General features: G+C 38.7%; 1 protein-coding gene across 1 annotated transcript in view; it reads left to right on the top strand.

The window, feature by feature from the left end:
• LOC112112035 (dystrophin) overlaps positions 1–25633 on the top strand; it is a 1981667-nt gene that overhangs the window by 582905 nt on the left and 1373129 nt on the right. Inside the window, exon 7 of the mRNA XM_026649948.1 lies at positions 1633–1751. Within this exon, the coding sequence (XP_026505733.1) occupies positions 1633–1751 (119 nt within the window). The remainder of the gene's footprint in view (positions 1–1632; positions 1752–25633) is intronic.

Genomic DNA, 25633 nt, shown 5'->3' with positions numbered 1-25633 from the left:
GACCGAGGGGATCATTCTGAATTCAAGATGATTTGCAGCTAGAAATAGGATGATATAGTATTGTCCCAAAAATATGTATGTATTCAACAATGATCCTTCTACAACTAACGGATTAGGGAAGAGCATATTTAAATGCTGTATTCAGTGTTTTATAAATTTAGTTTTAATTAACCCAAGCAAACTTTATGAGGGAACAGTTAAAATGTGCTCCAAACGACACAAACAGTTGCTCACGTGGTGAAAACATTGAAACACACAGAAATCATCAGGTAAGGTGAAGTATAGAATTCTGACCCATATGTACCACTGATTACCACAGGCATGTAGGCTGCAAATTTCTTTCCATGCGACAAAACCCTGAGCCTTCACTGTATGCCACTGTAGTGATCTCAGCCGCCACACGTTTCTTTTGTCCTTAGAGCCTGATCCTGAAAGCATTTACCCAATGTGATTAAGACTTTTCACGTTAGATCTCTCTATTGCTGTTTTGTACAGGCTTTAAAGTGTTCAGACTACAATTGTGGACATATGAAAAAATTCAGTGTCAGTATGTTGATACAGTAACCATATTTGTGCCATCATCCAAGCTTCATCCAAATTTACTGTTGCTATCATGCAAATCCATTAAACTTACAAGGATAAGCAATCAGTACTGTATGCAAGGTGACATCTTATATTTGTCTCTTTAGGAGCTCATTTGCCCTCTATTTACTGATATTTGTATAATTGTCAGGTCAATTATATTGAAGCTTATATGACAATGACAGGCACATTAAATACAAACACACAGTTCAGTAGTTTTAGCAATTTTGAGTACTACTTTTGAGAAATTTAATTGTGACCATGAAAATCACTCTTTTCATCCCCAGAAAAAAATCAGAGTAACTGAATAATTGGTAAAACTGTTAGTAAATAGAATCCCTTGCCTCTGCTTAGCATTTCAGTAGGATATAGATTATTTTATTTCACTAAAACATAGCCTACTTTGCCTTCAGAAGGTTTCTAACTGGAAACACTTTTTTATTTACTAAATAACACAACTATGTATGCCAACCCTAATCACAGGCTTTTAACTTTAGCTAATAGCCTTTCTGATTTATTCTGAAGTAAAATCCTGTATTTAAACTCTTTGATTTTAGAACATTGTATATATCCAGGTCATAAATAATGTAATTGTTGGTTTTTTCTCCATATCATATGCACAGTGATTAAACTTCAGTATACCAGGTTAAACTTTCTTTTCCAGTGTGCCTGATAACAAATTAAGAATACCTCTTACTTGAAATATCAAGGCTAGCAAAGTATTAAAATATTTATATTGCAAATACTACAAGTGATAATACAAGGCCGTAGATTGAATTACAGTTTAGATATACAATCTTAGTGGTTCTACCTCTGTTTATGAAACACTTAAATTGTGGTCTACCGCTTCACTGATATCAGCTGACTCGTTTGCTTGAACTTACATCATTGTATTCTGCTGAGATTATGTATTTTTATATAAAATTTGTTATATGCAGTTGTTGGATACCAATCCAAATCTAGAATTAAATTGAACGTCAAAGGGAAATAGAAATTGATTGATAATTGTGCTTTTCTTTTTTTCTCCCCCCCCCCCCCTCTTCTTCTTAGACCAGATCTGTTTGATTGGAACAGTGTGGCTTGCCAACAGTCATCTGTACAACGGTTAGACCATGCCTTCAACACTGCCAAACGGCACTTGGGTATTGAGAAACTCCTTGATCCTGAAGGTTAGTGGAAATGATGCACTAGTTTGTAGCTAAAAATCAACTTTTCGTGTATTTGACTGAAAATGAGTTTGATCTCTTTGCACCGGGATTTAACGTTTTCAAAGGTAGAGCATAAATGCAAGATTAGTTCTGGGCAGTTTATATTGTACTATTTTAATTGAGAGAGAACTTAAAGGGTTTAGGTCAAAACGTGCAGATTGGCCAGGATTTTCAAATGTGTGCACTGAAGTTAGTTACCTAAATGAGTAGGCTGATTTCTCCCCCTCCGCCCCCAAGGTTCTGAGAACCTACAGCTCTTATTGCCTATAGGGGGAGCTGCAGGTGTTCAGCACCTTTGAAAATCTGGCCTAAATATGGATTCAGACTTTAGACCCACCCACCTTTTAAAGTATTGGCCTATGTTTCTACAGTATTTTGACGCTCAAGGTCTCTGGCTTGAAACAGTAGGAGGAGTATGTATGTTTGAGTAGCTTCATGGGGCAGACATTTTGGATTGTGCTGTCATATACTGATAAAAAGTAATCTATAATAACAATTAGTGTCTTGCCAGTCATATTTAACTTGTAGTTCTTGTTCATTGCGGGTGTAATTTTTTCAAAACAGATCTGCACTGGTGTAACTCCAGGTTTTAATGGAAGAAGAATTAGGCCAATGCTAATAATTTTTGTAAATCCCATCTTTTTTTCATATATGTATACCTTCTCCCAAGCATAAGACATCTGTAGAGTGAACACCTACATCCTTTTGTAGATATAGTTTGGAAGGGTCTAGATATATTTCCCCTCAGGCCTCCCTATTCTTCCTTAATGTTTTTGGCCCCAACATATTTTCAGTGCACTTCCCTTTATCTGAGAGAGAAGAAAGTCACCCTGGTTGATGATTTTCAAAATATACTGCAATGGCAGGAGATATTTATGAACAATGCAGCAACTGTATTCTCTTCTTCCTGAATTTGCAGCATGCCTTTTAGTCTCACACTTTGACTTCATTCACTCTCCAAACTGGTTGAGGTTTTTACACTATTAAGCCATCGGCATAATTTTTTTTTATATATATATATATATATATATATATATATATATATATATATTATAAATCCACATTGCTGGTTCCTGGGTTAAGTGGTGTGTTCATCATATACTCAAGGAGAAAAAACTTCCATTGACTTCAGTGAAGCCAAGATTTCCTCCCAGTGTAAACAGTTCAAGATAAATCCTAGCATGGAGTCTCTCTTGTTTTTTTCACCAAGGCTTCAGATAGAACTTACTGAACCATTTGTTACAATATATATATAAATATATATATTTTTCCTGAACTAGCTTCTTTTGAGGGTTAGCAAATCATTTATCAACCAGTCCCATGTTTTTCTGATATGTTTATTTGTAAGCATTTGACAAATAATTTGAATGAATAATTTGTAGATACTCATTTTTGTAATGTTTGCTATAGCTGTTTGCTATTTGTTTTTCTGCTCTTTAGCTAGAAGACTAACATTTTAAACAGAATAGTGAATAAAACAATAATGCATGTCTGCTACCAGTTTTAAGACAAATAATCCTTCATGATATTTGTTACTTTGGGAATCCACAGTCAATATTCAGTGGCTACTGAGATAGTCATGAATAGTAGAATCCAATGATTTGTAATAAACTTAACTCAGTCCTCTGATTTACAAATCTGTTCGTTTTTAAAAATCTATTTAAGCAGCTTTAGTGTTAAGTCCATTGACCATTATGCTGGCTATCAGCATAGGTAACTTTTGGAATGAACAATTGTCTTTTTTGAGAATGATGCCAACTTATTACTAAACTCAACTAGATCTATCTATTCTTTCAGTAGCACAGAACTATATCCTCTGACTAATGCTTAATCAAAATGAAACTCTTGAGCCACGATGTCAGTAACTAGTAAAAGAAATCAAAAAATCCTTAGACTAGTGCAATGCTGAAATATGACTTTGTCATGCCATGGAATTATTGTACTAAAAGAACAGGTATGTAACTTGTGAACACTTCTTTGTTTTATTTGTTAATGCAATGTGTTAACTGAAAACTTTTGTCTTGGCCTTTGTGGAGTATTAACAGCTTAAGGAAAAGGAGTCACTACTGTGCAGAAGTCATGTTCAAAAGTAACAATATAGCATATGTTATGAAAGGATAATTTTTATTTTTTGAAGTAGCTCCATACGTGCATTTGACTAGGAAGCCAGTTACATTCCTTCTGGGAAATTACCTTTGAAGAGTGAATTTTCAGTCAAATATTGGCTATTGAGGTTATACATGAAGATACCAGCTTTTTTTTTTTTTTTTCCACAGTGAGTTTCCTTTCATACTTAATATGCCCCATGGGTTGCTATTAAACAGGGTTTTTTTTTTGTTAGTTTAGCATAAGTAGTATCAAAATTAACAAACAATCTGTTGGATCTTATATTTAGCTGTGACACTTTCTACCTTTCCTGTGTAGCTCAAAAGTGTCTCTCACCAACAGAAGTTGGTTCAATGAAAGATGATATCTCACCCATCTTGTCTCTCTCTTTTACCATTTAGGACAGTCAATAAAAAATCTCTCCACCTTCTGTGTTGTCATATACACCACTACCCCGATATAACGCTGTCCTTGGGAGCCAAAAAATCTTACCGCGTTATAGGTGAAACCGCGTTATATCGAACTTGCTTTGATCCGCCGGAGTGCACAGCCCCGTCCCCCCAGAGCGCTGCTTTACCGCATTCTATCCGAATTCGTGTTATATCGGGTCATGTTATATCGGGGTAGAGGGTGTGTGTGTGTGTGTGTGTGTATGGGCTTACACGGACTTGTGCAGAACACTATGCACGGTTATAGTCAGTAAAACCTGACTAAACTCATTTAGGGTGAAATTCCCCCTCTACAAAGGGCCAGCATGAGGCCTGTGCTCTGTTTAGACACTTAAAGTAAGGTTTAAGTGGGTATTAATGGTGCATAGGTCTTGTGTTGGCCCTCTTCACAGGGATGAATTTCACCTTTTACTACTTTTAACCAAATTGTTTTTTTGTTTTTTTTAAAACAAGCACCCAAATATAATATACCATAAATATACAACAAATAAGTTAATACTTAACAGAATTTGATAATTAATTGGTACTACTTGCTTGCATATTATTTCTTGACTCAGATATTTCACTTGCTTTTTCATAAGTAGTCAAGCTAGCCCAGTAAATAAAATGGGTGTCCTGTGAAAGTTCAGTGGTTTTCATATTATTTCTTTAGCAGTTTTGGGTGTGGGGAGGAAGATAAACTTTTCAGTCTTTTACCAAAATGCCCCTATGGTTCTGTTGATCTTGCTTACTTTAACAACTTGCATTTACTATTCAGCTTAATGTGGTGCTAAAAAGGTTTAAACAATGACTTGTTGACTCGTAACATCATATCTTGCCTTTAGACATAGCATTAAGTAGGATAGGGAAAATACCCTTCCTATATAGTGTGTTGATTTTAGATGAGTCCTCATCACCCTGGATTTAGTAGAAAAATGAAAAAAAATCCATGTAAGTGATCACTGCATGTGAGTTTTATAGCATGTGCTGTAGCCTTGGGGCAATGACCCCTGCCTTCCAATTACAGTTCATTTTATTATAATAGAGTTTCTGTGCAGCCTGGGAGAACACATGCTCAGACAGCTTCAGAGGATGTGGCTCCTCCCATAAAAGTGTGACTTCTCCTGATTCTGAGTGAATGTGGCATTTCACCTCCTGTTGCCAGCGTTGCTGTTTGTGTGCTCCCCTCTAGCAATAAACGGTTATGGTTCTTTTCTTTAATGAACTTGTACCTGCTGGGATTGAGCCTACTTGTGTTAGTCCTACAATATTTGTGCTGTTGTCTTTGGATTAAATAATTGTCCACTTCCCTAATGGTTCACTATGTAGTCTCATACAACTTCATCATTTAATCTATCTTGTTCATGTCTTCAGTGGTCTTCTCCCTAGTTTGCAGTAGTGTTATGAGTTCTTTGCACCTTTATTAGGTGATAATGAGAGACAATGAGTTTTTCCTTTGATAGCTTTTTCTGTTTGATCTTGATTCTATGTGCTGCTATATCACAGTACTAGATTCTACACAAATGAATAGCTTTATATGCATTTTTCACATACAATTTTGAGCTATAGCTCAATGAAGGGAGGAAAAGAATCCCTACCCTATATTGCATAAGTAAATCAGCCTACCCTTCCTGTACTATATATACCCAATAATGATATAGGTATCCAGTAGTTTTCTCACTTATCTTCTAGAGCTCAATCCCATACAGGATACCCATCGGGGAGTGTACTGTGGAAAGATAGTTGTCTCCTTGAGTACCATAAGGCATGGAAATGTGTTCAGAGGACATTGTTGATAGACATTTTTCAGATGAGATATCAGCCAGTGGTTGCAATTTGTACTACTGATCGCATTCAGGAAGGCTGCTTGGTATAACCTGGGAATTTCTGCTAGATCAGCACAAGAGAAATGTGTAACTTCGTGATTTTTTTTTTTTTTTTTTTTTTTTAGGGAAGGAAATGGGTTTTCCCTTCACTCCCCTTTGTGGTTCCAAATAGATATACATAAATCGTTTCTGTAAAAAGTTGTAGAATCACAGCAATAAAGTTATTGGTTGTAGAACATTATTATTGGGCTCTGTCTGTTCAACCATATCCTTCTAGTATCTCTTGGTTTTAAGCTTATCAATTTCTATGTCTGGCTTTTCTACTGTTGGTAGGTCACTAGCAGTGGTCCTTTTGTTGGGAAATTACAGTGGTTTCTGAAGTCTGACACAAAAGCTGGCAATAAAAGTAGATCCGGCAGAGCCTCCATTCCCATTGTCAAACTTCTGAGTCATGCAGTTGCTAGGTTAATTAAACTGTTCACTATTCATATTTAAAAATAGATTTATAAGATAATCAGTGGCATGTCTAAAAAAATGTACCATGGTTTTCAAGTCATGTTTTTTAGGGATATCTTTGGTAAGGAAAAGGGAGGGTAGCGGGATTGGTTTTCAAAGTAATTTGAGATAGCCCTGAACTTATATATTTTTTTAATATTTTCAAATTTAATGCAATAAGTACAGTAAACATGCATATGCTAATTTGTGGATTCTTACCACTAAGTCTAGGTAATTTTAAAAAAAACCTTCAGCCTTCATGCAAAATATGAAGTGAAGCAGTCTCACTCCTTTTCTGAGATTCAAAAAGTTCCCCACACAATCCTTTTTTTTTTTTTTTTTTTTTTTTTTTTTTTTGGCATATTTTGGTTCTGGCCAGACTGTTTTCATAGTATTTCCATCCCAGCAAGAAGTACAGTGTAATGTTGCTAGACTCAAAAGCTCTGGGCATTTCATATCAGCATCTATAGTGAACCCACATTTCAGTTATTTTGAGGCTACCTCAGCACTGCCTACCAAATCAATAAAGATTGCATGGAATGTTGACATTTATCATCAAGGTTATCAGGATATTCTGCATTTGGCCAACTTGAGTGGTCACCTGGGTGATTGCTGTTTCAATTAGAATTGATGGTTTCTGGATATTGTGGGTCACTATGACACAACTTCCAAAATGGCCATGTCACGGCAGCCAGAGAGAAAATATTAATCTAGACAGAACTGGCTTGAATAGAAAAGGCTTTTTAAGAACTCCTAATGAAAATGTTTTCTTTACTGTATAAACCTAAATACTCCCTTTTAAAAAAAATATGCAAGAGCAGGGTTTGAATTATTCCCCACAACACTATTTCACGTCCTAACACGTTAATTTTACTAATTATAAGCATTCATCGCTGTGGAAGCATGACAACCTGTGGAAGTGATATAACATTAAAAAAGCCATACTTCACTTATAAGCACAATTCCAGTTGCTCTTTTTCTTTATGCTTCTACATATTGCAGTCTGAGTGAAGAAAATGAAATCGCAATCTGTCTGCAGTACCTAACACAATTTTGAAAATGAGACTAGGTGGTATTGAATGTGCATAGCCAGATATCCGTATACTACCATTATTTTTGAGTGCAAGCTGTAACTACAGTAATAGCCATTTTATCCAATATGGGTGGATTTGTAATACAAATTCAGCATTTCAAGTGGGTATGTGTTTAATCTGTAACTCCATTGTGATATATGTTAAAACTCCTTTCATAATTGCTTTTCCACAAAATTAAAATGCACTTTTTGTTTTAAATTATCCTACTGATAAGATGAAGGTCCTGTTTTTGACAGCTTCTTACTAATGCAATACCCTTCAAGTCACTTAATATTTCTATTAAAACCTGTAAATTACTGACTGTGAAGTAGTTTATACATAATTAAATACCTCACAGGTCATAAAGGTGATAATAAATCCACTCATACTATATGGAAAATGAAGTGTTTTTAAATGAAACTTTAGGCTGTAATGGATGCTCTATTTTTCCCTGCTTTTTTTTGTATTTGCTTAACTTGTAAAGAAAGATTTTGTGATAACTTCACCATGCGGCTGCTTAATTTTGTCAGGCTGATCATTATATTTCTCAGTAAAGTTTACCATTCACTTTGGCTTTGATTACTTTTAAGGAAGCTTTCATGTTAGTTTTTATGATTGCTTCTGAGTAGCAGAAAAGCATTTGAATAAACTGACTTAATGACCTATTCTGTGTGAATATGTCACAAAGAAGAATAATCAGTGAATATAGTTAGTTAATATCCCTGAGTATTGAAATGCTTAAGGTCCTTACAAAGCATGTGGAGATATCTGAAAATGTGGTGAAGTTTCCCAAGTGTAGTGTTCTATTTCAATCATAATGTCATTTAGCTATAGAAATAGAGATTTGGAATTGAAAATATGACTTCATTGTTACACTATTAACAAAGATTCTTGCGTGCAAATTGTTTTAGGAGACACCAAATGGTTGGTAATGGAGTCAGTAGGCAATGTATTTGTAACGAGAATGATGGCTGTAAGGGAGTGCCCCATAAAAGTACATGTTGTATCAATTTGAGCTTCCCTGAATATGTTTTATACCATCACCTTTAAGTTTTCCTGCAAGACTCTGCTGTCTGTTTCATTGATGTTTGTTCCAGCTTCAGCCACTGAAACGGTTAAAAAGTGAACAGAATACCAGGTAAATGGGACCTTATTGAAGCTTACGATCTGTTTTAGCAAAATGGGACATTGAAGATGGGGGAATATACTCACCCATTTATCACATATAGTAAGTGTGGGTCTTTAAATATACTAACATGCTTTGTTGTTGTGATCATTTTCAGACATCCTCTGTGGGTGAGCATGGGTTAGGACTAAGGCATAGCACGTCTTCCCTTCTTGATTTTTCTCTAGCACTTTCCTGTCACTAAGAAGTAGTTGTCATACCCAATATATCAACTAGGAATGGAGTAGAAAATGTCACTTAAACAAAATTTGTTAAGCAGTAATATCTGTGGGGCAGAAAACCCTTTTGTAAATTGTTTGAGTAGCACACTGGAGCTCACATTAATAAGTAACTATATTTATATTTTTTTGTTCCTGTCATCATACAGCACAATTAATTGCCCACTGAATTTAATAGGTATGTGTAGGGAACGGTCACAGGATCAGGCACATAAAATAAATTTTTGTGAACCAAAAGGGAAACTTCCATAAAACACACATCTGTCAAATGAATAGATTGAAGTGTTCTACAGTCCTAAAACAAATAATATTTTTTACATTCCGGTATATATTCATAGATTTCAAGTCCAGGAGGGAACACTGTCATCATCTATGCTCATCTGCTATATAGCAGAGGACACAGAACATCCCAAAAATTATTCCTAGAGCCTATATTTTAGAAAAAACTTAATATACTATTGATTTAAAAATTGTCAGTGATGGAGAATACGTCCCGACCCTTGATAAATTGTTCCAATGGTTAATTTCTCTCACTGTTTAAAATGTATGGCTTATTTCCAGTCTGAATTTATCTAGCTTCAATTTCCAGCCATTGTATCATGTTATGCCTTTCTCTGCTAGATTGAAGAGCCCATTATTAAATATTTCTTCCACATGAAGGTACTTATCGACTGTAATCAAGTCACCCTTTAGTCTTGTCTTTGGTAAGCTAACTAAATTGGGCTCTTTGAGTCTAGCACTGTAAAGCATACAGTGCATATTCTAATCATTTTAATCATTCTTGTGGCTCTTCTCTGAATCTTCTCCAAGTTATCAACATCCTTCTTGAATTGTGGGCATCAGAACTGGACACAGTGAACCAGGAGCAGTCATACCAGTGCCAGATACAAAGATAAAATAGCCTCTCAACTCCTCCTCGAGAATCTGTTCATGCATCCGAGGATCACATTAGGTCTTTTGGCCAGTGTCCCACTAGGAGCTCATGTTTAGCTGATTATCCATCATCACCCTCAAATCTCTGAGTCACTGCTTCCCAGGATAGCGAGTCCCCCATCATGTAAGTATGGTCCACATTCTTTGTTCCTAGATGTATACATTTACATTTAGCTGTATTAAAACACACATTGTTTGCCTGTACGCAGTTTACTAAGTGAGCCCCATAGCTCTGTATTGGAGACCTGACCTCCCCCAATTTGTGTGTCCTCTGAACTTATATACTTGATTTCACTTGTTGCCTGTTAAATGATTTCCAGTTTAATAAAGTGCACATGGAGTAGCTGGTCTCAAAATATACCGAAAAAATACTTTGATCCAATGAAAACATATTAAAGAAATTCCAAGAGCAAAGGTCTGAAAAGACATGAAATCCAAAAGGTCAAAAGAAGTGGACTGTGTTCTGTCTTTCTCACTGCATTCATTGAGTTCCTAGAAACAAAAGTTATTGTATCAGTATGGCAGAGTAACAAAGGAATTACTGTATATAGGTCAAAAATGAACTACCACTCACTGGTGCAAGAATATAAAAATATTCTGGAATTACTATTAGATTGATTTATGTACTCAATGCGCTCAGCACTATTGTACTGTTATCGGGCGTGCATACCCTTAGAGTATCCCCTTTCATCAATACATAATGTTGGCAGTATCTTCTGCTCCAGTGCCTCCTACAGGCTATTTGCCTCTCACTGTCTCATCTGTGGCTCAGCATTCTGGCCAAGTCACATGAAGGTCAAACCCAGGGTACTCAATGTCCCAGTTGGCATAAACAAAAGGTCCTTTATCCCTCTTGGTCTCAACTCAGTCTTCTCATTCTTATCAGAGTGCTGACTCTACAGGCTTTTCCCTGCTGGACTCTTTGATTTACTTACCGGTCCCCCACAGGAGCCTACCCCGCTCCCTATGGATCTCTTCTGTTCACTGTTTCATTTCTGGAACTCTAACCCCAGGACTGCTTCCCTGGATGCATGATCCCCTTGTTACAGGGGCCCACCACAATAGTTAGCTCTACTCCTGTGGCTCAAGTCTCCAGCCACAGCCAGCCCCAAACTGTGGAGCCTCTTCAAAAGCACTCGCAAGCTCTTTTTCCCAAGCTAACAAGTAGAGGTCCCCTACTGTCTCCTTTCCCCAGGGTTTTGACCGTCTTCCTTTGGGCTCCCACAGTTATCTCCAAGCCCTAACTCAGGGCTCCTTCCCTACAGAAGTCTACACTTCTTCCTGTGGGTTCCACCAGCCTGTAGTCCCAGGCCTCCTGCTGGGAAAGAACTCTCTTCCTTTCTCTCACCTGGGACCTCCTTTCCTATCTGAGTAGATTCCTCCTTATCCTGTTCAGGCAGTTTTCTTATAGAATTCAGCTGCTCCATCCCTAATTGGTCAATGGATCTTCTACCAGTTGTAGTTTACAAGTTCAGCATAATTCTCCCTGAAGGACTAGGGACCCCATGACATGCACACAAATATAAAGAGGGATCCATGCCCTGATGACCTTATAAGAGTGAAATTTAACTGAGTCCTAAAAGCCTATGCTCTACTAAAAAGGCTTAAATGTGATTTAAATATAAGATATGTGTTGACTGTCTGCACAGGGATGAATTTCACCCCATGAAATTGACACAGATAAGGTAAGAAGCACTGGGAGATGTACATTTTCACCCTCTTTCCACCATGATCCTGCATTTAGCCATGATCCAGGGACATGCTTAGCACACGAACAGTCCTATTTAACAACAGCTCTTCAGTCTAACAGAGAAAGGTCTAATATGATCCAATGGCTGAAATTTGAAGCTAGAGAAACACAGACTGGAAATAAAGTATAAATTTATAATGGTGGAACAATTTCCCAAGGGTTATGATGGATCTTTTTATCACTGGCAATTTTTATGCCAAGACTGGGTGTTTTTCTAAAGGATATGCTCTAGGAAACCTTTTGGTGAAGGTCAGAGCTCGATGATCACAATGGTCCCTTCTGGCCTTGAAATTTATGAAGCGATGAACTGAATTCAATGGACTCCTTTCAACCTTAAAGTTAAGCATATGCTTAAATGATTTCCTGGATTGGGGTCTTTGCATACTGGTGCAACACTGCACCTGTGTGCAGCTCCACTGAAGTAGTTGGTCTCCAGTCAGAAACAGCAGTGTGGCAATATGCAAAGAATTGCATGATTGAGACCTTCAGAGGGATTTTTATTTATACTTGTCCTGGACTAATTCTCCTGTCCTCTATGAAATGGAGGTCAAGAGGCCACTGGGCAGTTAGAGCTTTTAGACATGGATGAAGTGGGTCATGTAGGAGAAGAGGGTAGAGGCCTGTCGTTTTGGGACTGGAAGATCATTCAGTTTACAGACACAGTATATAGAGGAGAGTGCCTGGTTGTCCATGAGAAGGGAAGCAATTGATAGTATTGAAAGTTAAAAAGGTCAAGAAGAATGGACGAGTCCCTGAGGTTTGACCAGGAAGTCATTAGAGACCCTTGGTGAGATTATTACAAAAATGAGAGATGGAAAGAGTCATCTTTGGCCGCATTCTATAATCTCATCTCCTGCAAGTGAATGATTGATTGTTTCCTACTATATATTTCCTAGTATGCTGTTCAGTTCAGTTTTTCAATTTGTATATTTTTATTTATTGCAATAAATACACAATTCTTCAAGAGTAGATACAGGTAAAAAGTGTATAAGAAAAGGAAGCACATATAATATATTCATACCATGCACTTGTATTCTTTTTAGTAATAATTAATTCTTAGCATTAATACAGTAGCACAAATAATAAAATCCAGCTAAACTGTGTTTCCACAGATGATTCAATATGACCAAATGCATAAAACCAATGAAACAAGAAATGATTTAAAACAAAATATATAAGGACCATAATGAGGAGAGCATCCATTAAACATCTCGTATCATAAGAATAGAAGTTGGGAAATGGTTAGGATAATACCTTAGTGTATTTGCATGTGTACAGTTAACTGTCATTTTTGAGTTCTATTCTCAGGCATTTGCGTGATAGAACTAATAATGGGCACTGGGAACGTTTGTGTGCACGTGCATATTTTAAAAAAGTTTTTAATCCCTGCTTCCATTTTCTTTACATCTGTGTTGACTGCCAGACTTAAACATGCAGCATATAAAAATTTGAGTTGTGTTGTATTCTATTTATAAAATCTAACATAAGACCATTGTAAATAGTGTTAATATGATTCCCACACCACAGCCCGCAGGTCTAAATGGGCTATTCATTATATAACTCTTGCCAGGTTAAAAATATGAGGAATGAAGACAATGGGAATTTGAACATAGAAACTCAGTTGTGATGACTTAGGGATCAGAATTGGAGGGTTCCACACTTTCTCCTCTATGCCTCAGGCTGCATTAACTGTTAAATGCTACTCCAGAATGTAGATATCCCCTTGTTGGAGGGAGGTGGGGGTTTGGCAATGATAGCATTGTTACACTGGAGCCAGGCTGAGAGAGTTGGTGGTAGCATGGCTACTCTGTAAACACAGTGGAGCTGGTAGATTTTGGGCAGATGCTGAGGTACAGGACCCCTGAACACATGGCCCTTTCCTCCAGGGAACCTCCTGAGATTTGTAGATTCTGAGGCCTGAACCTCTACTTGAAAGGTAAGAGCAAACTCTCTCCCTTTCAAATGGAAATATGTGGAGGAAATGCTGCAATGAGAACACGATGGGCTTTTCTTCCTTCCTGACCTTCTCCAATGGGGACTTGTACAAAAGAAGGCTATTTGGCTCAACATCAGAAATTTCCCCCTGATATTAATTCTAAATTTCCCCTTGCTTACTTTCATCACATTACATCTCTTGGTCCACCTTAAACAATCAGACTCATTCCCTGCTGCTTACTCCTTTCAAATACCTGTAGAGTTATCAGAATTCTCCATTTTGCTTTATTGCTCCCCCCCCCCCCCGTTGGATTGATTCAGTACGCTATTTGCTAGGTATCATTCTGTTCTGTGACATATCACTGTTAGGCATGCCAGAATCAAACTGACTTATATTTTCCATCATATCGCAATGCAAGCTCATGTATAATTTTCTGTCCATTGTTAATGATTGTGTGTTCTAGCACTAATGTTTCCCAAAGAAATCCCTCCCATGTTTCAAAACATTTATCCAGGTTGAATCCTGTTATTTCCTACTCATATCTCTAACCTCTTTAATCATCTGCGTATTCTTTCTCCTCACTGGAATTTACTATACCTCCTAATTTAGTATGCCAGACAAAATTAAGAATGCTAGTTATATTAGTCCTGGTCTTTACCTCTTCCAGATAATTAATGAAGATGCCTAATATTCTCTACGGTTCATGCCACTCAATACCAGAAAAAGACTGGCTATGCTACAATGTTCAGAATTGGGTTTGGATTCCATTTTCCACAAAATTGGGAGTGCAGATTGTTCACAATAATTTCATAATATATGTATTAATAATGTGCAGTGCTTTTTTATTAAAGCTAATTAGATTAATCAATGAACCCTTTAAACATGACAACATTTATCAATAAAACTGGGCTATATTTTTTTTTTTGAGAATGTTGGGAGTAAATAATTTATAATTACAGGCAACACAGGAGTATGGAAGATTGCTAATTAAAATTCTAAAATATGGAAGGACATCTGCTTATAAAATTCAGCGAAGAGTCTATCAGCTCCTTTTATCTTTAATAACTGAGACAATTTCAGAAATAGTTAAAGGTTGATTTAATTTTATTAAGTCCATAGATAATTTGGTCTATTTGGTTCTAAAATTCATCCTTGTGCTAAGTATAGTCATTACTCGGGGGTTGATGGACCTTTTTTTAAAGAAAATCTGCTAAAATATTATTATTAGATGGGCTATTTTTATTTCATGGAGGTAACTTCAGACTGCTGCATTTCATTTTGGCTGAAATATGGAAGGTATCTGACTTATATTTAATCAGGCACGTAATCAATCAGCTAGAATCATTGCCTGGAGAATGAAGTCTGGATTTGAAATGGACTTGGCGGAAGAGATTCTATGCACTTAATCTCTGTATAGTAAATATTTCTTTGAATGCATATTAATTCATAACCCTACTTTTCCAACAGATGGCTTAATTTAGGTAGGATCAGAGACACAAGGAAAGATAAATGGTTGACTAAACATTTATTTAAACTTAATATGTCAGAATTTAGGTCAGCCTGTGTGCTGAATCTCTTCCCTGGAATAAACCACTGACTTTGCTTTAAGTGGGGTTATGCTCTGAAAAAATGGCTCTTAATAGATAACATTAGAAGGTCACTGTTTGTTGTCTTTGTTACTTCCTGTAGCGAGGCGACGACTCACCCTGCGGCACCTCCTGCTGGTCGTCCAGGGAATTAACTTGTCCAGCCTTTGGAGCGCCCTCTGCAGGCCGATGTCCCACTTGCTGCTGGCCCCCATGTCCCTCCCGGACCCTGGTGCCCCTTTAGCTTCGGTGCTGCCTCCTGGCAGTACTCCCACGCTCTGGGCTCCCCTCCCAGGGGAATCCCCACCTCTATCCCCACCTTGCCTCAAAAAGAACAGGAGTACTTGTGGCACCTTAGAGACTAACAAATTTATTAGAGCATAAGAAAGCTTATGCTCTAATAAATTTGTTAGTCTCTAAGGTGCCACAAGTATTCCTGTTCTTTTTGCGGATACAGACTAACACGGCTGCTACTCTGACACCTTGCCTCAGTGTTCACTGCCAGTCCTCATCTAGCCCTTGCACTCTGGGGCAGACTGCACTCCGTACCACTCATTATTGGCAAGGGGGGTTTGAACCTGCTGCCTCCGCCTACCCCTGGGCTGCACCCCTGCAACCCCAGTATCTATTTGGCCTTAGACAAGGCCTTCAGCCTGGGGATTTTCCAGGCAGGAGCTCACCAGCTCCCTTGTCCTATTCCCTAGCACTGCTCTACTCCGGTACCTTTTAGTTCCCAGGCAGCCAGGTCTTCCCCTCTCTACTGCTAGAGAGGGACTGTCTGAGCTCCTGGCTTGCAATGCTTTTATAGGGCCAGCTGTGGCCTGATTGGGGCGTGGCCCCAGCTGTGGCTGTTTCCCCAATCAGCTGAGGCTTGCTGCTTTGCCCTGCCACAGCCCTCTCCCAGGGCTGTTTTAAGCCCCTCAGGGCAGGAGTGGGTGACCACCCCGCTACACTTCCATAACAATTCTGAATTGAATTAAATCCTGTTATCAATGCACTGTGCATGTGAACTGGTTGTACACTGAGGAGATCCACGGGGGAGAGTAATTTTTTTCCCCTCTGCCTGTGTTGCCTCGCACTATAGGAGTTGTTCTGATGTTATTACTGGAGCTAAAGTAACTCCTGAAGATACCATGCTATATCCTTATAGGGAAAAAATTGTCGGTGATTGTATGTAATGGGAATCTACCAGATCTACTCCTTTCCTAAGAGGAGCCCCTACGCAGCTCTAAGGAGCTCTGGTATTCAGCAGGCAGGAGATCAAGCACCTCTGTGCTGACTGTCTCAGTCCTTTATTTTGTCGTACAACAAAATTTGCATCAGTGCTGCTGCATATGAACACCCGCCCCCTTTTTTTTTTTTTTTTTTTTGCCTAGCTTAACATGATTTGGTGCAGATTTGGCACCAGCCTGTAGAGCAAGTTATATTTGTTGGCTTCTCTTCTGGGGTCCATGAAAGCAATGATCACTTCATCAAAGTATTCATTTTAAACCTGTCTTTAGCTTGGATGGAAGATTGATCTTGCAATAGCAGACCTCCTCTGTGAGGGAGAGACATCAGAAGATCCAATTTTAGGTTAATCAAACCTCAGAACCAAAGCCTCTTCAGCCAGAAAGGCATGAACAGTAATCCAGAAGAATATAAGAATGCCCACACCGAGTCATCCAATAGTTCATCTAGTCCAGTATCCTGCCTTCTGACTGGCCAATGCCAGGTGCTTCAGAGGGAATAAAGACTGATCCATCCCCTGTCATCCATTCCCAGCTTCTGGCCATCAGATGCTAGGGACACCCAGAGCATGGAATTACATCCCTGACCATTTTGGCTAATGGCCATTGGCCTATCTTCTAATGTCATTCTTGTTCCTATCTTTTGTATTGTCCTGCGGAATAGTGGGAAGACCTATGCCAGGGACCTTGGCCAGCTTTGCAAGAGAGAATTCACTACCTCACATCCTGGGTCCTGAGACGCTGAGGCTACAGAACACGTTTTATTTACTTTTTCCGTGTCAGAGAGGTCAATCACCAACCCACCAAATTGAATTACAGTGTGAGAGAGATTTCCAGGTGCAGCAGCCACGCTGTTAAAATGACTTCTGCTATGTAAATTCTTGTGTTGATCTCCCACTGATGGGCAGTGCACATAGAAACTTGGCTCTGCCCTGGAGAATCCATCTCTGGGATAAGACTGATTGTGTTCTTCCTATTTATTATGAAAACCACATCAGACACTGTCAAGGCTAATTTCCCACTCTGGCATTTTGAGTGCAGAAGGTGGGGCCCGCAAGGATTCTAAAAATTAATACTGGCCACTCCAGGCTTGTATTAAACTCCCAAGGTTACAGTTTCTCTCTGACCTTGAATTGGTAGATGCTGCCACCACCCAAGTGCAGAACCCCTTTGAGAGCCCAGGAAGGCGCACTTGGGAATTCCTTCCTGTGGGGTACCCTCAAGCCCTTTCACTCCCCTCTGGGGAAGAGCTGAGAGAAAGAAAGAAAGGAGGGGGAAAAAAAAAAAAAGGAAGGAAGGAAATCAGCTGTTGCCACCAGCTAATTAAACATGTGCACAAACCTCTTAAGACACAAAAATCCAATCCTGTTCTTAAAACCGGTAAATTTTATTAATAAAGAAAAAAGAAAGAAAATACATTTGGGAACTCAGGCTATTTCTAGATTTTAAAAGAGCAACTACAAGGATTAAACACCAAGAATAGCTTTCTTGAGATCCAACTTAATGGTTAGAAGCAAAACAAAAGCACCTGGGGTTAGCACAGAGGAATCCACAAGCCAGAACAAAATAAAAGAAATGAACCTAATCATGTCTTCCTAGATATTTCCTGATCTACTTACATATCTGGGGTTTTAAATTAGTAGTTTCTAGGTATGATACTGATGATTTTTTTTTCATACCTGGCCCAAGCTCTTACAGCATAGCTGCTGTTGTCTTCACCTCTCCCCAGGAGAACCACAACAGACAGACAAAAGGGGAGTCTTGTTTCAATTTTAAAAAGTTCTAGCCTTCCCATTGGTTCTTTTGGCCAGGTGCCCACTCACTTCCTTTTACCTATGCATAGCAGTGAGACTTTTTAACCCTTTACAGGTAGAACAATTAGAGAAAAGCTACTAAGAGGGATTTTATAGCTGCTGGCTGGCTGGTGTCCATAAAAGAAAGCTACCCCTTCCCCCTTCATTTATCACAGACACATTGACTTTTGCACCCAGAACAGGTCTGTTATCTATGGAAGGAACAGTGCTCTGAGACCTCAGTGAATCACTGTGTCCCAGCAGGTGAATGCTTTGCTTTCTCTTTTTTGTAACCATCCCCTAAACTAAATCAGGAAGGTCGTCCCACACTCTTCTTCCCTCCTACCCCCTTTCCCCCCCCCCCAAAGAAAAAGAAAAAAAGATTTTCTGCACACATCAGTTGTGAAGCAGAGAATATACAAGTAGAGCTAGGATTCTGCCAATGGATGAGGTAGAGTGAGATATCATATGAACTCCGTATCACTGAAGCATGTCGCTGTATGAGATCAGAATTTTCAAAAGGCCCTAATAAGAATTAATTTCTGTTTCTGTGACACCACTTTGCTTTCTGTTTTGGCAATCTGCATCTCTTGTTATCATTCTTCTGAGAGAAGACCTAGGTAGTCGTCATCCTCAGCCTAGGCCTATGATTGACTTTTCTGGTACCACATGTCGGTCCGTCTCCTGAATCCAAGATACTCCAGGAACCAGATCACACTGTTTGCTTCAGCTTTCTCTTTGTAAAGAACCTTGAACAGAAAAATTGTTCATGAACAGATTGTGTGAATATTTTTTCCCCCTAAACCAATATTACCACCATAAGCCTGGAGAGTGACCCTGGTGTGTGTGTGTGTGTGTGCGCACACACACACACACACACACGAATTGTCTGAGGATAGTTTAATTGGAATGCTTTGAAGACAAGCCACCATTAGGAACATATCCAAATGTTTCAGAGGGACCTGCTCTGCTTGCCTAGAGATTGATGAGTCTGCTACAGCCTTGGCTAAGAGCCAGGTGGCTTTTAGCTCATGCATTAGCGGCTCATACACTAAGCTTCAGAAGTCCCTGCATTGATTCCGCTCGCTGATGAGTGGGGTCTGTCGGCGTTACATCTGCACTTGTCATGCTCCATCCCAAAACTGCTGGGGCTGAGCAGGACATTCCCTGCAAGTGTTCTTCCTGTTTGTCAGGCTGCTGTGGTATTGAACACCCTTGTGCTCTCAGATTCCCCTGCTGACACCAAGAAAGTGAAGAGGAGGAGGAAGCAGTGTGACTATCATTCAGAGGAGGGATGAGGAGCAGGCCTGGGAGTGTGATGATGGAGGAGACTGGGACAAGTATGTTGGGGGAGACTGGGATGTGGAGCCAAAAAGGATTGGGGAGACTGGGATGAGGGAAGTCAATGGGAGGGACACTGAGACTGCGGGTTGTGGGACTGGGATGAGGACAGGCTGTAAGTGCAAGAGACAGAAGACAGCATTTAGGGGGTTAGAAAGCTTTTCCAGTCTAGTGTTAAATTGGGTATGGAACAAATATATAGTCAAGAAATGTTAATATGTGGTGGTTTATGTAGTAGCGGGTGTGTATGTAAACAAGTCCTGTACTGTACCATGACAGAAAAGGAAATATTTGTGGTGGCATGGCAGGATTTAAAGCATGCCCTTTGAGCCTTTTATAGGTTGTATTCTCTGTATCCAAGCATCTTATCCTGCTCTTGCTTATGTTTTGAATATCTCCAGATTGTTCATAATTTGAATAAAAGTGCATGTTACATTGAACTCTTGTTTAAAATAAACATGCTGATGTTCTTTGTCCTATAATTTAGTACTTTATTTTGTCTCGGGACACTTTCAAAGAATTAGGTGTTGGGGGCAAGGGGAAGAAGAAAGGAAAGAAGATGCCACAAATGTGGAACTTGCATTCCTTTTTAAATCCACTGTATATATGTGGGTGGGGGTGGAAATTAGGTACCAAAGTGCTTAAAAAAAACAAAACTAGTTTTAAACCTGCATGACTGGCCTTAAAATTTAGATCACACTCTCAGATGAGCCTCACAGTATCATAGGAGTTATGTAGTTAAAATACTTCCTGAAGAATTGTCAATACATTGGGGTGAAACAAACATTTCTTCAGCATTAGGAATGCATGTCTGTCTTTTTTACATGTATTTTGTTTAGCAGACATGGGTCTTGTCAGCAATACAGGAAAATTGTCATCACACTGCATTCCCTAATGTATCTGTGTTTTATACACCATATCCTCAGGCGGTAATGAAGTATGGGGTGGTGTTCTTTGCTCTTGTGTTTTTTAGAGTAACTCCATAAGGATACTTCTGCCATAGAACTACTAATTACACTGTTCATTATTTTTTCCAGCAACAGTTCTATTTTGAGGATATTAATTAGCTTCATTTTGGCATGAGATGATCCAGGGGGTGTCCTTTCCCTGTCTCCCAAAAGGATGCATCAGCATCAACAGCAGAGGAGGTTGAGCTAGCAGGTTTTTCAGCCATCAGAATTGGCAGTGTTAGACAGAGAAACAGAGACATTTTACTAAAGACTTCCAAGGAATTCAAGTACTTTCAGTCTCTGGAAGAGGCTGAAAACTCTGGTAGAGTACTATGCATTTGCAATTAAGTTGTAGAGTTCTGATGCATTTTCCGCAAAAAACATATTTAATACTTTGTAGGCCTATTCCACCCATAGGGAAGTACGTGGTAGCATACTCTTGAAATTCTTGGTATCATCTGGACAGAATACCTTGCAAGTCAAAGAAATTTAGGTGGGGGGAAAAACCTGAACACGTTATTTTAAGAAAGAGAACAAATAGAATATAAGAACTTAACCAATTGTATCCTACAGTTTTTATAACCATGGGAACCCTATGGAGTAGCAGAAGGTGTAGTAGTTTTTCATATCAATATTACTTCCTAAAATTGCTTAGAGAGAGAGAGAAAAAACCCTGTGATGTCCACACGGTAATTGTATAATTACACAACACAGCACTAATTGTGAAGAATCAATGGCTATCTGTGTGTCAGAGATGCATTTTTATGATGGTTGAATTCAATAAAGAAATAACTCTGATTATTCCAAATAATATATTTTATGATGAGCTGTAGGGAACCCTTGCTTTTGTTGAAATCATAAATAATCCAGAGTGAATAAAAGGAGACAGGAAAGGTCTTTTTAGCCCATGAAGATGTTTGGTGAAACTGTTGTTTGAAAGACAGCAACTGTAGAATGGAATAGAGTAAGTTAGAGTGCTTCAGGTTAGTTCTTATGCTGTCTATTGGACAGGATAGAGGCCACTGAATACATAGTGGACCTCCCAGATGTTCTGTCCAAAGTCAAAGCTGGCATATTACAGGGTAGGATGCCTGTGAGGGACAGGTGTCTATTGATGCTATCCAGCCATTGTGTGTAGTTCTTCTGGGAGGTCTTTTCCATCTTGTTTTTGTCGTGTCAAAGTTAAAGATGATTCTTGTGGGAAGTTGTTAGGCATTTGGCATGAATGATCATACCACTTTAGAGAGCATTGTGCACCTGTTTGAGAGTATGGGACCTGTTTAGTTAGAAAACAGATCTGCTCATTTGACTTGAATTTGTACTATTGGATGTTTTCAAATGTTTGGAGATGCTTATTCTGAATGGTGTCCAACTTCTTTTCAGTCTTGACAACGAGGTGCCATTTTTCAGTCCCATATGTCAGAATACTGACCACCAATATATTATATATCCTCAGCTTTGCATCTGCTTATCAAGATGTTTGCTCTACAAATGACATTCTTAATGGGATCTCCCATTACTGACGACATTTTTGAAGTACAGGCTTCACGTTCATTCTCGATACTAGTGTATTTAGACTAAAGGAATTATTGTTAAAGATTTTTCAAGGTTACAAACTTGCTAAAACAGTATACCAGCACTAGTTTCAGTTGAGAGGAAGTGCTCCACTATGCAATGTTGGAAATTTGTTTTGATTTGTCACTGTTGGTAGGACAGAGTTGTTTATGACCCCTTTTGAACAATTCATTTTTGAGCTATTTAGAAACTTACTCAATCTGGCAGGGAATTTAGGATAATTGCTCATCTACCTTTATTAATGCCACCATCATGTGCTGATATCGAGGGGTTTACTACCACACTATTGCATTTTTTTTCTGATCCCAAAGGAGATCCAGAAAAGACCAGGTGAGAAAAGAAAATGGACCACAAGGTATCACTTCTCCATAACTATGACTTGAGCAACATTTAAAATTTGTTAAATTAAGTTTCTTGTGTTCCCCACCCCACTGTGTCAATGTCTACCTCCATGTTGATCCTTTTACCAGTTTTCTTTCTCTTTCTTTGCTTTGATCTGCAAAGAATCTTAATTAACCAACAAGAACAAACCTACTCTTGCATCTCTTTGTTCTTATAAGTTAGATAAGCTGAAATAATTTTTGAGTAGCCAGATGTTGGTAAAATATTTTGTATCACATTTTTGTCCAAACACAGAATGGACAGAAGAAAATAAGAACAGATTAGTCAAATGTTTTCCAGAGCCAGGGGAGTAAATAAGGTTCCAGGAGTGGATAATTGGATTGTGTGCTGTGCTTGTGGTCTTCTAGCAACTGAGACAGATGCTACATTTTCTTATCGTTTGCTAGTCTTCTCTCTCTCTCTCTTTGTACATCTGTTCTGTTTTGTCCTAAGAAGAGACAGGATCAGATTTTAACAATGCCAACTGAGAGCTATAACCTAAGCTGACTGATTCTATTTCCAAGCAAATAATTCTGATACCATTGAAGAGAATTACAAGGAAGCAATTTTATTCCTCCAACAGTCTACACAGTTCAGAGAGAGGGGGAATAATGTAGCTTGTTAAAACAAAGGCTTTTCTTGCTCTTTTGAGCTTTAAATGTTTGTTCCACTTTTTTATAGTTTATATTTGTCTTTAACAAATGTTAAAAATATCATCTTGCTGGGTAATAGGCAACAGACACCACCACCATTATTGGAAACAGAGCCCACATTACTGCTTAATGTTGTGATGTGTACCCAGTGTAATTCTACCGGGTCGGTCCCAGGATATTAGAAACACAAGGTGGGTGAGGTAATATCTTTTATTGGACCAACTCCTTTTGGTGAGAGAGAAGCTTTTGAGCCCCAAGAGCTCTGTGTAATGTCAAAAGCTTGTGTCTCTCATCAACAGAAGCTGGTCTAATAAAAGATATTACCTAACCCACATTGTCTCTCAAATCTTGTGACGGTGAGAAATGTAGAAATGAAAAAATAACCCTATCCAATTCTGACAACAGGTGATGAGTAGAATTTTGTACCTTTATAAATAGAAAGCTGTCAATTATTTTAGCCTGTTGTGACAATAGAGCACACTGAAATCACAAAGATTGTAGTACTTGCATAAGAACAGGACACTGAAAAAGATACAAGGTTAAAATATTTGACTGTCCTTATGTGAGAGTGTAGCTGTAAATGTATCTTCTATTTTTCACTGAACCAGAAGAATATTGATATTTTAATATACAGAATATAAAGAATCAAATATATTAGGGTGAGAGTGTCACCCCTTTCTGGCCCATTTATACCAGGTAAAAGGGCTGAAGCAGCCTAAAAACTCCAGATCCAGCTGGAGGAGGATTTCCCCGCCAATGGTACTGTGGGAGACAGCCCTAAAGTTGACTTTCAGGGATCCCATTTCAAGCGTTGATGTTAGGGCGCATGGAAAGCATTGGTCTAGGGCAGGAGGGACATGTCAGCAATGGGGCTGCAACATACACTGCTTACAAAAATTATAGGTAGTTTCTTTCGCCCAGAGGTCAATGGTGATAGGCTACTATAACTTAATCAGGCCTTAGTGCTGTGTAAATTTTGCCAGTGACTGCAAAGCAGCCTATGATTGGAAGTGCACAACTGTGGCATAAAGCCACCTTAGCCCCTTCTCTCTGTGGACTGCAAATTCTCTGCTGCACCTTGTAGAGTCCATACAGTCCAATTGAAGTGGGGCTACTAATGGAGTAAGGTACCAATCAATGTGAATAAAGGTGGCAGAATTTGCCTATGGTCAGCACAGGAAAAAATACTAGTACATGCGTCCTAATACTACTTACACAGTGAGTTATCAGAGTCATGAAGCTGGAAGCTTCATGGTGCAGTATCTGAAGTATTGTCAGTGAAACTTAGCTGGCAGAACTTTTTTTTTTTTCCTGTTGTGATCTAATCCTAGTCCCCCAGCATCATTGTTTCCAAACAACTTGTTACTATTAATTTTATGGAGGTATGAAAGTATTACTTTCCTCATTTTACAAGTGTGAAATTAAGATGAAGAAAAATTAAGTGGATTCTCAAGGTCATACAGGAAGCATGTTAGAGCAAGGAATTGAACCAGGTCACCAGAGACCTAGTCTAATGCCTTAACAACAAGGTCAGCCTCCTCTGTTTGCTTTCTTTCTTGTGCTCCTATCAGCATTATTCTTTGGTTGATAAAACATTTTTGGAGAAAAAAATCTCCCCATAAACGGCACTGGATTTTACCCTATACTTGATGTGTAAATGTCACTCAAGTTAGCTTAATTTTGTCTATGTTGAAGTAAAAACAAACCCCAAAAAATCTTCTTTAGGTCTGTTTTCATTACCCAATATGTTGTTTGGACACCAACTCACTATCCTAATGGGAAGGGCACCAACCTAGGTTCAGAGCTGGCATGTGACAAAAGCCCACAGGTATAAAAAAAGTGATCTTGACCGAGGGCTTGTCAGTGTGATGGTAGGGGAATGGAAATTACAATAGGATCAGAGGAGCAACAAGAAGGAAAACACTGAGGAAATCTGCTCAACACCTTAGATCTCTATACACAAATGCAAGGAGTATGGGGAATAAACAGGAAGAACTGGAAGTCTTAGTACATATGCAAAATTATGACTTAATTATCATCATTGCGACTTAGTGGATAAATCTCATGACTGAAATATTGGTAAGAGGGATATAGCTTGTTCAGCCAAAAAACTTGGCTGAAAAAATGGAGGAAGTTTTGCATTGTACATCAAGAATATATACACCTTGTTCTGAAATCCAGAACGAGGTGAGAGGCAGTCCAGCCAAAAGATAAAAGGGGAAAATAATAGGTGATATGGCATGCTAGGGTTCTACTATAGACCACCAAAAGAAGAGGTTAATAAGGCATTTCTAGAACAAATAACAGAAATATCCAGAACAGAAGACCTGGTATTAGTGTGTGGCGGGGGGGAGGGGGTTTCCAGCTACTCAGATATATATTAC

Source organism: Terrapene carolina, unplaced genomic scaffold, assembly GCF_002925995.2.
Source record: "Terrapene carolina triunguis isolate 2854851 unplaced genomic scaffold, T_m_triunguis-2.0 Scaffold23, whole genome shotgun sequence".
Lineage (NCBI taxonomy): Eukaryota > Metazoa > Chordata > Testudines > Emydidae > Terrapene > Terrapene triunguis.
The sequence above is the reverse complement of the archived record's forward strand: the minus strand, read 5'-3'. Positions and strand labels throughout refer to the sequence as shown.